Here is a 12689-nt window from a genome sequence, read left to right on the forward strand (position 1 = left end):
TCAATAAAAACCCTGGAAACTCTAAACAGCTTTTTTCTACAATAAATCATCTCCTGAAGCCACAACCATCCTCTTCAACTGAGGCTACAGAGGAGCAATGCAACAGCTTCATTGACTTCTTCAGAACAAAGGTCAACAACATCTGCTCTACGATGTCCAGCTCTCCATCTCTGCTTCTCTCTGACACCAACACCTTATCTGCAAGTGTGCCGTCTCCTCTAGATCTCGCTGAGGTTCAGGAGAGCCATGTCGAGAAAATCCTCAGAAATATGAAATCCTGTCCCTGTACCCTGGACCCCATTCCCACTGCTCTGCTCAAGTCACATATCCCCACTCTCAGTCCTTTCATCACCAAAGTTGTTAACCTTTCCCTTCGCTCTGGCTGTGTCCCACCTGCTCTCAAGGTTGCTGTCATCCGTCCCATTCTGAAGAAGCCCACCCTGGACCCGGAGGTTCTAGCCAACTACAGTCCTATCTCCAACCTTGCCTTCCTGTCCAAGGTGTTGGAGAAGGTAGTTGCTTCTCAACTTCAAGACCATCTCAAAAACAACAACTTATTTGAAAAATTCCAGTCAGGATTTCGTTCAGCCCACAGCACTGAAACAGCTTTACTAAAGGTGACAAATGACCTGCTGATGTCAGCCGATGCAGGATCACCCTCACTCCTCATCCTCCTGGATCTGACTGCTGCATTTGATACAGTGGATCACACCATCCTCCTAGAGCGCCTCCACACCACCATTGGACTATCAGACTCTGCACTCCAGTGGTTCCAGTCCTACCTTTCTGGCAGAACTGAATAGGTTTCACTGGGAAGACGCAGGTCCAGACGGCTCCCAGTCTCCTGTGGTGTTCCACAAGGGTCGGTGCTCGGACCAATCCTCTTCATTATCTACATGCTCCCCCTCGGCCGTGTCGTCAGCAGACATAGGATGTCCTTCCATTGTTATGCTGACGACACACAGCTTTACATCAAAACTGCCCCAAACCCCTCTGCAGCCATGTCATGTGTCACCGCCTGTCTTGGGGAGATAAAGGCGTGGATGAGCAACAACTTTCTCCAGCTAAACAGCAGCAAAACTGAAGCCCTCCTTGTTGGCACTCCACACCAGGTTCAGACATCATCCATCTCACCTTTGACAGTCAGGTCATACCCCTCTCCTCCACAATCACCAATCTGGGAGTTCAGTTTGACCCCCACCTGACCTTTACTGACCATATAAAATTCCTGTGCAAAACCTCCTTTTATCATCTAAAAAACATCTCCAAACTCCGCCCCACTTTAACCCCGTCAGACGCAGAGAAGCTCGTCCACGCCTTTATCTCCTCAAGACTGGACTACTGCAACTCACTCTACACTGACAAGAACATCACCAAACTACAATATATCCAAAACAGCGCTGCCAGGGTCCTGAGGGGAGTCCGGAAATATGACCACATATCACCCATTCTCCAATCGCTGCACTGGCTCCCTGTTTCATTCCGGATTAACTACAAGGTCCTAGTACTCACATATAAATGCATCAACGGACATGCACCCCCCTACCTACAAGAACTTATCACTCCCCTAACCTCCACCCGCACCCTCAGATCCACAGGCCGCTCGCTCCTTCGGGTCCCCAACACCAAGCTCCGCACCATGGGCGACCGGGCCTTTTGCTCGGCAGCGCCACGCTTGTGGAACGGTCTCCCTGACCACCTGAGGGCAACTCAGACACTGAACTCTTTTAAGACTGGCCTAAAAACCTTTTTATTCAGGAAGGCATTTTTTACCTTGAGTTAATTTATTGTCAGCTATTACATTCTTATTTTTTTTATTTTTATGGGTTGTGTTAAGTTGTAATAGATTATTTTGATAACATCTGCAGAGGTCTTATGTTTTAAATTAATACATATAGAAAGATATTATAATAGAAAATATTAGGGAGAATATTGATATTGTTATTAATGTATTATGAAGCATAGGGGTAATGTTTACTCTATGCAAATGTAAATGGCAAGAATTAATGTATATTGCATGAGAGTGACTGTATGTTAGTATTATAGATTGACGAGGCCGGTTGAATTCCGTGAAGTGACTTACAATAACGGACTTTTATTGTGAAAGTGACTAATGCGGACAATAACAAGACGGGACTCTTATTGTGAAAGCGACTGGACCGGAAGTGACGTTTCGACCGGGGCCAGTGAGATGAAACTCCGGGTTTTAGAGAAATCGTTCTTCTTCTACAGGTATCGCCGAGGCCGCAAGGCTGAGCTCCCGGAGGAGCCGGGAGCCAGGAAGAGCGCCTTGAATGTTTGTTCTACACTTCCTGCCATTAAATGTTGATAACTTAATTCACGCGCGTCCGGAAGCCTGTTTTCCATCATCTGCGAAGTGCCCAATTTCAGAATACTCTACAGTTGCTTTAACTATGTTTAAATCGATTTTATTTGTTTTCACTATATGTGTGGCACTCTGAGATTCTTTGAAGGAAGAGTGCGATAAAAATGAAATGCATTATTATTATTATTATTAGAAAACCCCTAACTGTGAGCATGGCTGCCGCACGGTTCAACAGAAGTCTTTAACCGTTTACACACACACAAAGTGTACAACCACTTAGACCAGACATCAAATATTGGAATAAGATATGAAACCATAGTTCTGATCAAATAGAGCCTCTAGCAAAAGTATGATGTGACGTGAATAGTTTTGTCAGGAGCTCACGGTATTATGTTAAAAAATCCTTTTTATCCAATAAGCCGTGACATGTTACTGAGCTGCATGCAGTCTCAATGTACTAAACTCAGAGTGGGAAGTAAAAATTCTCCCAATTTGAAAAGGCTCAGAGTTAAAGGACATGATCCCCAGCTAACCACAAACACAGACTGTGTGTGCGACTGCTCAGAAAAACGTAACGGCAACTTCAGTTGTTCCGGTTATTCTCCTGGACACAATCTCTCCCCTTTCTGCTCCTGAATAATCTAGCATTTGGCCAAAGGGATATTTCTAACTTTAGCGTGTTCACCGTCACTTTGTATCCTCGTAAAACTGCATCTCCTCACCTCTATACATGCATTTCCATTGATTTTGTATGCATTATTTATGCCTCCAATTAGTGCTTTTGGCCACAAAGTATAATGCAACTTAAAGGGGGGGAAATCCCTGAATTTACAGTGTGAATATAACTTTTGTAAGGGGTCCGGTGGTGAAGAACAAAACTGTATTGGTTAGCCAGTGCTTTGAGAGAGGACATCGGTGCTGTAAAAAAATAATGTATGCAACTTTTTGAATTTAAGAGATTCCTTTGTTTGCATTCTGCAGTGAAATCTATAATAAAAACTTCAAAAAATGTACTATGAACGTTGAATATATAATATTCTTGACCACTTGTTACTGTACCATAGTCTTGACTGATTAAATGTGTGCTGGTGAGTGATACTGAAATGGTGCTCATTATAGTGCAGCTCACAATCATAAATAATATTTCCAGACTGATCTTTTACTAGGCTTTAAGAATCTGTGAAATGACACCAGCGCCATAAGCTGCCGCCATCAACTTTGTTAAACAAGCACACAGAGATTAAGACCCCGTTTACACGATGGGAAAACGCATATATTTTATCACGGAGAACCATCATTTCTAAAAACTCCGGCCAAAGTGGAGATTTCTGAAAACTCCGTTTTTGTGTTTGCGTGTGAACTAGGTCAAACGGAGTTTTAGGTTGTCAAACGTCACAGTATGCGACTAAAAATGCTTCACGTCATGTGAGCGTCCTATGTTTACAGTTAGTTTGGCCGCTCCTACGTCCAGTGTCGACTGCATTCCGGTGCTTTCCTCTGACTGCCTTCATTTTCGTTGTCAGGCGCGCCCGAGTTATTTCCTCCTTGACATGAGGATACTCCTCGGAGGTCTCGGACGGGTACTGTTCCAAGAACAATGCCAACATATCCCTATATTTAGTTTGGCATGATTCCCAATCCACATTATCGAGTGCTTTATTTGCCTTATAATCTAAAGCGACTCGAAGCAGCAGCTCCACTTCGCTGTCTGTCCATACAAATGAACCTCGCGCCATATTTACTCTCGAAAGGAAAAGGAAGTTGATCGTGTTTTTCGTAGTTGTTGTTGGTTTTGAGAATTCTGATTGGTTTGCATGTCTTTATCCTTCTCGTTACACTGCCGACTACAGGTTTGGCATAGTTATGATGGCGCCCGGGGGCGTATTTATGCGGGTTCATATAAACAGAAACTTTTTTGAAAACGACCTTGTGTGTACAACGTTATTTTTGAAAACGGAGGAGCAGAAATATTCGTTTCTGTAAATACTATGTGTAAATGTGGCCTAAATCAACCAAAGAGCTAAAGAGGAATCCATTACAGTGATATTTTCAAATTCACAACAAACGCTGAATAATTGCCATGTTTTTCGTTTGTGTAACCAAGCCACATAGTCATATTACACTACAGACACCCAAAAACAAACCCACGCTCGGCCAATTAGTATGGTCATTTATTTACAAGATGAGGCTACCCTATTAGCTTCATTTTAGTCCACGATATCTAAATTAAGAACATCCTATGGTCTACGTTGGCACGTCACTGCTGGAGCACCAGTGCTGGGAAACTACAGTGCATTGACACAGTGAAAAAGGCAGTATCTAATCTTTGTTCCACACACACACGCAGAATAAGAGACAAGCGATCCGTCTCTCTTGTATTAACCAGATGCTTTTGCCCCACTGGGAAATGAGACACTGTACTACGTCCATAATAACATGCCTTCATCAGCAAGGCCTAAAACCAATGGGGAAATGGCAATCGCTCCATCCCTGCAACAATGAAAGCAATGGCTCCCGGAGGGGACACCTGTGGCTGGGACGGGTACCTGGTGGGCCAGGCCAAACCCAGCATCTGTCACATCTGGGGCCCTGATCGGTGTTTCAGCTATATGAGCAGTACTAACAATCTAAAACAGGTGGGGGATCTCGAGCATGTAAGAAACACAGCTGGCTTCTGTGCAGCAGCAGAGACAAGAGCGCCATTTGAATGCTCAGACCAAGACTCTAAGACGAGAACTTTCTAATCATGCTTTGGACCTTTTAATTGTGACAATCTCCAATTCAATCCACTCTGGATGTACACTACCGTTCAAAAGTTTGGGATCACCCAGACAATTTCGTGTCTTCCATGAAAAATCACACTTTTATTTATCAAATGAATATAAAATATAGTCAAGACATTGACAAGGTTAGAAATAATGATTAATATTTGAAATATTAATTTTGTTCTACAAACTTCAAGCTCAAAGTAAGGCCAGTTGTATAGCTTATATCACCAGCATAACTGTTTTCAGCTGTGCTAACATAATTGCACGGGTTTTCTAATCAGACATTAGTCTTCTAAGGCGATTAGCAAACACAATGTACCATTAGAACACTGGAGTGATAGTTGATGGAAATGGGCCTCTATACACCTATGGAGATATTTCATTAGAAACCAGACGTTTCCACCTAGAATACCGTATTTTTTGCACTATAGGGCGCACTTAAAAGCCTTTAATTTTCTCAAAAAACGACAGTGCGCCTTATAATCCGAAGCGCCGTATATATGGATTAATTCTGGTTTTGTTTACTGACCTCTAAGCGATTTTGTGTGGTACAAGGCGCTCACGGCGCTAAGTCAAAATGTTTTAGTACGACTTTGGTAAACTACAAAGCCGCACCGCTTGCAGCATTACGGCTACCGTAGCCAGGAGCGTCGCGGAGTAATACATACTGTAGCGACCCTGGGTCAGGAACTCTACGAGACGTGGATGGCTTATAGGGTGTTTATTCAAGGAACATAGAACAAGCTCCTGTTGGCGTAGCCTACGCCAAAACAACAACAAACCGCCGTGAAACCTCAAAACCAGCTTCACGTCTGCTCCGGGTCATAGCTCCGCCCCGAACCCGCGGAACACAACACACACACAACAACATCACTCGCTGTCCAATCACAGACACGCCTCACAGCTACCAGCTCGTGAGACGTTCACTTACATCCGGACATAACATTTCCCTCAGTCCGTTACAATACTGTGCTTCACCATAATATTACAGTGTGTGTATAAGGATCCCAAAATACAACTGAATAAGGTTGGTAGTTATTGTGAATACGCTCATTAACGTTTGAATAATGTTGAGAATTATTGTGAACGCGTTTAATAAAGTTTGATCGACTGACTTATCTGACTGTTTTTTTTCCGCTTAATGCGCCTTATAGTCCGGTGCGCTTTATAAATGAAAAAAAAATCGAAAATAGACCATTCATTGACAGTGCGCCTTATAATCTAGTGCGCCCTATAGTGCAAAAAATACGGTAGTCATTTACCACATTAACAATGTAGAGAGTGTATTTCTGATTAATTTAATGTTATCTTTATTGAAAAAACAGTGCTTTTCTTTGAAAAATAAAGTCATTTCTAAGTGATCCCAAACTTTTGAACGGTAGTGTACATAAAAGCAGAGTTGTGTGATCTTGATCGTTGCACAAAGACACACACACACGCACACAAACGCATACAGAGAGAGAAATGTGACTTACCTTGGCCTTGACTAGCCTCTTGGCCATCTTAATCTTGGCCTCACAGAAAGCCCCTCGGTACTTGGCACTAACATCCGTCCCTACTGTCAAGTAGGGGGGCTCGTCAAGAGTCTGAGGAAATAAAAATAAGAAACCAGTGAATTCAAAAGATGTTTTCTTTTTATATATAGTTTACTGACAGGTGTATTCTCACAGCTACAGATCCACATAGTGAAGGCCAGCGATACGAAACCCACCCGCCTCAGTGATTCATCCACGGAAAACACATAACATCTGCTCTGGGCATTGGAAAACAAGCCTCTAGGGGAGCAAGCAAACAGGCCACTTCACTACTGCTTTGATGGTGACAAAGAATAAGCTATTCGAAAAACAAACAGCACCATCCTGTGTCATCATTGGATATTTATCAAACTATATATTTTTTTTAGCCCCTCAAGAACAGATTTGCGGAGGTTCGGGTACACAGAGAAAACACACTTTCTGTGTGTGGATGAGGATAGATGTTTGTAGTTCATGTAGTGTAGAGATGGATTTACTGAGGGTGCTTCTCTGAAGCTCAACTGAAACTGCCTCACCGTCAGTGTTGGGCAAGTTACTGAAAATTAGTAATTAGTTAGTTACTAGTTACTTCTTTTAAAAGTAATTTAATTACTTTACTAGTTACTGTATATCAAAAGTAATTAGTTACTAGGGAAAGTAACTTTTAAGTTACTTTTATGTCTGCTTTTTTAATGTAATGAACAGTACTGAACAGTCAAACACACTAAACATATGTTGTAGACCTATTTATTGCAATCAACAGGGCAACAGGCCTTCAAATCAAGCAGTAGTACAAAAGTCCCTTTTAATACTTAACACAAAATAACTGTCTCAGTCATTTAACAGTGTTTTTTTTACCACATTAGGCCCAATGAAATAAAAGTGATTGGCCTACAGTATTAACACTAATTAAAAGAGAAAATAAAGGTGCCTTGAGGTGCTGCATATAATTGAGGGGGGGGGGGGGGGGTGCTAGTGAGAGTGCAGGGTTTTTCCTGGGTCAAAATGGGTCTTCGGTGCTCCCCAAAAGAAAATGTGCGCGCTGTGCGCGCACACCATCTGTTCATGCACGTCGGGCTGTTGAATAAGTGATCAGCAACTGGCCGCTCTGTCAAATCGCGCACCTCACAGTTGCGTATTGATCAGACAAGAAGACACGCTTATCAACTCCAGTGTTTCCCCTACCATTATAACAGGGTGAAATCTGACCACCCGTCAACCTGTAATTTTCATCTACCCCGTGTTCTCTTCACATCTCGCGCGACTCTGGCGTCTGCAGCGCGATACACACCACAAACAAACAACAAACCTTGCTGGAGATCTTCAAGCCACCGTTCATATACATTTCGGCGATTACGATTGTGTAAGTGAGCAGTGCATCACAGCCACGGATGAAGAAATACATTTTCGAAAAAATAAAAATAAAAAGATCGCCCGACCTGGTTTCGATCTCTTTCACGCAAAAGGAGACTGCACTCAAAGACGCGGAGTCTGTGCACTGCACCACCAGATATTAGTTTCAAGTCAAGTAATTTATATATTGATCCATTAAGTCACATTTCTTATGTTTTCATGGGAACAGTTTGGTCGAAGGGATCTGAAACAACTGGTTACCTTGAGCGGATATGTACACTTTGAAACATGTTTAGCGATGCTTGTTCGCAACGCAACAACCACACAATACCAACGCATTTTGACAACAACTAATTGACTTATTCAGCGATGCTTTTATAAATAATATTCAGACTATCATAATACAAAAATTTTATTGATAAACTTTATTTACATATTCCACGAGTTTAGCAAATGCTTCACAGACCTCAAATCTGAAAATAAGCCGTCCAATTGCAAATCATGTAATCAGAATCAATTAATAACTTAGCGACATCAGTATAAATGGAAAAAGTTGCAGACACTGGACTTCTGCTGTCCAGCATGTTTTCTTTCACTGTCTATCTTGGCCGTTGTGTTATATTATTTGTATTGTGTGGTTGTTGCGTTGCGAACAAGCATCGCTAAACATGTTTCAAAGTGTACATATCCGCTCAAGGTAATCAGTTGTTTCAGATCCCTTCGACCAAACTGTTCCTATGAAAACATAAGAAATGTGACTTAATGGATCAATATATAAATTACTTGACTTGAAACTAATATCTGGTGGCGCAGCGCACAGACTGCGCGTCTTTGAGTGCAGTCTCCTTTTGCGTGAAAGAGATCGAAACCAGGTCGGGCGATCTTTTTATTTTTATTTTTCGAAAATGTATTTCTTCATCCGTGGCTGTGATGCACTGCTCACTTATACAATCGTAATCGCCGAAATGGATATGAACGGTGGCTTGAAGATCTCCAGCAATATGTTTGTGAATGTGTGACGAATCTGGTGAGCGAGACAGAGCCCCGCTGCAGATGTGAAGAGAACACAACGCACGCGCAGGGAAACCAGTAGGGGTGTAACACCGGCATCGAAGCTTTGCCGTGATGCGCGCACATATCCGCGCACCCCCACTCAACAACTCTTCTCGGCTCGCGCGCGCCAGAGCTCCGATGCCGGCGCGCCTCGCTCAGCTGTGATGCGCGCACACAGGTGAGCACACCTCAGGGTTAAAGCTCTAAACTTAGGGAAAACACTGAACTCGATTACTATTGATCCAAACAGAACGAGGGTTCGGCTGTAGCCTCCTTGAAACATACTATTGAGAATATATTCGCTGACATGCACCTAATGAACACAGTTTTTTTTTTCTTCATCGCAGACTTTTTTTTGCCTTAGGCGCTCGGGATTTGTCATAGGCGCTCGGGAAATGGCGTAGGCGCGCGCCCAAATGTTCTCTATGCAGGAAAAACCCTGGAGTGTGCTCACCTGTGTGCGCGGATGTGTCGGCGTGCACGTGCTGATCTGGAGTCAGTTTGGTAGGATGTGGGTATAAATAAATTATTTCATTTAAAATATGGATTTTTATTTCAAGATATTCATGTAATTTGCATGCAAAATAGGTCTACCCGAACCAGCGGACAAAAAAATTCAACCCGCGGCAACACTTCAGAAGTAGCCCAATTCCGCGGGAAAACCGCGGACCTGGCAACACTGGAAGTGGCTGTCAATCACAGTGTGGCACCGTGCATGCTGGTCGAGGGGGCGTGCCTGTGATTGGCGGAGTAGAGGGGAGGCGGGGTTAACCTGTCGGAAAACGGGAGTTAAGGGTGGTTGACGGGAACCGTTGTTGTTGACGTTCGAGCTGCTGAGCGGAGAGGAGCACGCTGTCTGTGTTGGTGGATGCCCAATAAAGGGAGGAATAATAACGTCGTCCCGTCTCCGTGTCATCAGTCCATAACGTCCGAGACGTTACAATATCATTGCGCCACCAAGGTCCTGCGATGTCAGATCAGAAGCAGCTAAAGTAGGCCTAGCTTGTCTTCTTGTCTGCAAGTGTTCATTTTTCACGAAAGAGAGTAACGCGACTAACAAACTCATTTAAATTTCAGTAATTGTAACTGCGTTAGTTGATTTAAAAAAATACTTTGTTACATGCTCGTTACCGCTAAAAGTAGTGGAATTACAGTAACGCGTTACTCCCAACACTGCTCACCGCACAGAGATATATTTAGACATCTTTCTCTTATAAAACCTAATGGGTGGGCACGCTTCCTGTTGACAGAACACATCAAGACCAAATGCAAGATGTCATATTTGCAATTCACTTGGCCAATAGTTTACGGTGTTACTTGAGGAAACCATCAGCTGATCACCTAATGTGCAAAACTACAAATGTATCTTTTTTTTTTTGTGGTAAGGATGCACTGATACTTTGGGTACAAGCCGATAGCGAGTACCGGTCTGATACCAGTGTAGACGTGAATCGGATCATTCTTTTATGTGTCAGGCAGCATCAGGCTTAATTTGAAAATGGTTTCACTTTGTAAAACAAATTGTAATACATTGTTGTTTGTCATAAAAGTAATAATAAAGCGTACACCAGCAACAAACATCATCAACATTAAGAGGAATTATAATTAGAAAGTGTAACACTTTTAATGCAGTAAAAAGAAAATTGGTCCAAACATAAATAGAAGTTAAGATATAGTATACTATATAATATATAACTGTGCTAGATGAGCCCTATTGTCACCAATATCAGATTCAGCTATTCGGGTCATTATTGACCTAATATCAGTTATGGTGCAGCCATGTCTTTTTTTTTTTTATAGCAAAAACACATTTTTTTAAAACACATTATTTTCGAAATGGATGAATTAAATGTACTCCTGTGAGGGAAATAAACAAGCTACCTAACAATTCAACTGGCTGCTGGACTCACAATAGAAAGACGCTTTTCATTTAGCACAATAGTCTTCAAACACGTTGTGCATATTGAATTTCACACTGCAAGTTAATTACTCGTACCGACTCAATTAGATACATTTCTTAAACACACTTTGAGAGATAAATATTAAATAAATAAATCATATGTATTCCTAAGCACAACAGCTGTTCGTTGTTGCCACTCCAACTACAAACTACACCAGCGAAGTGAGAACGTAACACTGAAACCAGCTGCTGCAGGGCTTCTTGGCACGGCCGTACCACTTTAAGGACTGAAATGGTGAAAAAGTCGACATCTGTAAATATGAGACCTTTGACTTGCTTTAACTGTTTGTAGGGCAGAACATGTCCATTAAGGACACAAGTGTATTGGATTCATGTATGTACAGTATGTCTACATCAGAAGTAGCTGCACAGCTGTTTTATCTTAAAAATATATATAAATATTAAAATCAGGATTGGAACGTGGCAGATATTTAACGTTAAATGACTATCAAGGTTGTTCAGGGTCACATAAACAAGATGAGGAATCTTGTTTCATCCCCGAACTGATAATAATGTGCAGTGAAATGTGCCACAGATACATGAGCAACATGTTGTTCTGATGACAAAAGAGTAACAGGTGAAACCGAAATAAGGCTAAATATTCCCACTGTCCAATTATCCAAATTAACAAAAAGGGTTTCATATCCCTCTTCAATGTATTTGTTACCGGAGGCTAAATCTGACATCATCTTAATTGAAGTGATTCTGGGCCACAAACTAGTTTCCGAGACATTAACAGAGGTGAAGATTATCTGGATCGGCAGACTAGAAAACTTTGGGTTCTGAATCCCTGGTCCTTTGAGAACAGAGTGCAGTTCGTCACTACAGGACCCACTTTAATTTAATGTTTTTAAATTAACCATCATTACAAGTCATCATGCAGAATAACCAGCGTGTGGCAAATAGCATGCTCCAATTGATAAAGAAGACATATAGTGTATACTACAGATAAGCAGGGTGTTTTGCCAAGTGTAACAACACAGTCTGGCTTTGTAAGGATGCTCAGTTGAATTAAAGTAGTGTTTCACAAATTAAGGCTGTAACGGTATGTCTCTTGGCCACAGGACGTTCAGTTTGCTATGCCACCCTTGGTTTGGCATGCCCCCTTTACGTCTGCTCCTCGCAGAAATTATACTCGGGAGTTGTACGCGGAAAAGTCAGTTCACATCAGCCTGTACCTAACGGGTTGTGCACCGTTACACCCCTAGTCTCCTTTCCTTTTTAAAAACCTCGTATTGTGAAGAAACCTTTTACACAAAACTCTCACTGATGCACCGAGGTTAACATAGAGATTGGAAGGTGCAATAAAATTAAACAAAAAAAAATACTGCAATACAAAAATAGACAAGAAACAAGATTGCTAACAGATGGACTGATTGCATCTTCCGTGTGAAGAAGGCCATGGAGCAGTCAAGCCAGGACAGTGAGCCTCTTCTCAGGTGTCTCATGGATTCTGACAGATGGGATTCAGGGGCAGAGTCCGGAGCATTTCAGCCTGCCCAACTCTCAGATAAACACCTCATTAGTCTCCAGTGCAGTCTGGCCTCAGCACCAGCTGCCCCCGCCAACACCAGGTTGACATGACGTGGAAGCCATTTCAACGAGCTGACCAACTCTCTCGTCAGCCGTGGTGGCAACACAAAGCTGAAGCGTTACTTCTGTCCACCACTTTTTCTCCTCCTTCATACCAATACTTCTCATATTCGTCTAATACG

General features: G+C 42.4%; 1 protein-coding gene across 5 annotated transcripts in view; it reads right to left on the reverse strand.

Annotated features, from left to right (window-relative positions):
• The window catches only part of arid4b (AT-rich interaction domain 4B), a 56987-nt gene that overhangs the window by 28032 nt on the left and 16266 nt on the right, over window positions 1-12689 (reverse strand). For all 5 annotated transcript variants that reach the window (XM_056435430.1, XM_056435432.1, XM_056435429.1 and 2 more), the window contains exon 3: window positions 6570-6680. In XM_056435430.1, the coding sequence (XP_056291405.1) occupies window positions 6570-6680 (111 nt within the window). The remainder of the gene's footprint in view (window positions 1-6569; window positions 6681-12689) is intronic.

Source organism: Pseudoliparis swirei, chromosome 17, assembly GCF_029220125.1.
Source record: "Pseudoliparis swirei isolate HS2019 ecotype Mariana Trench chromosome 17, NWPU_hadal_v1, whole genome shotgun sequence".
In the NCBI taxonomy this organism is placed as follows: domain Eukaryota; kingdom Metazoa; phylum Chordata; class Actinopteri; order Perciformes; family Liparidae; genus Pseudoliparis; species Pseudoliparis swirei.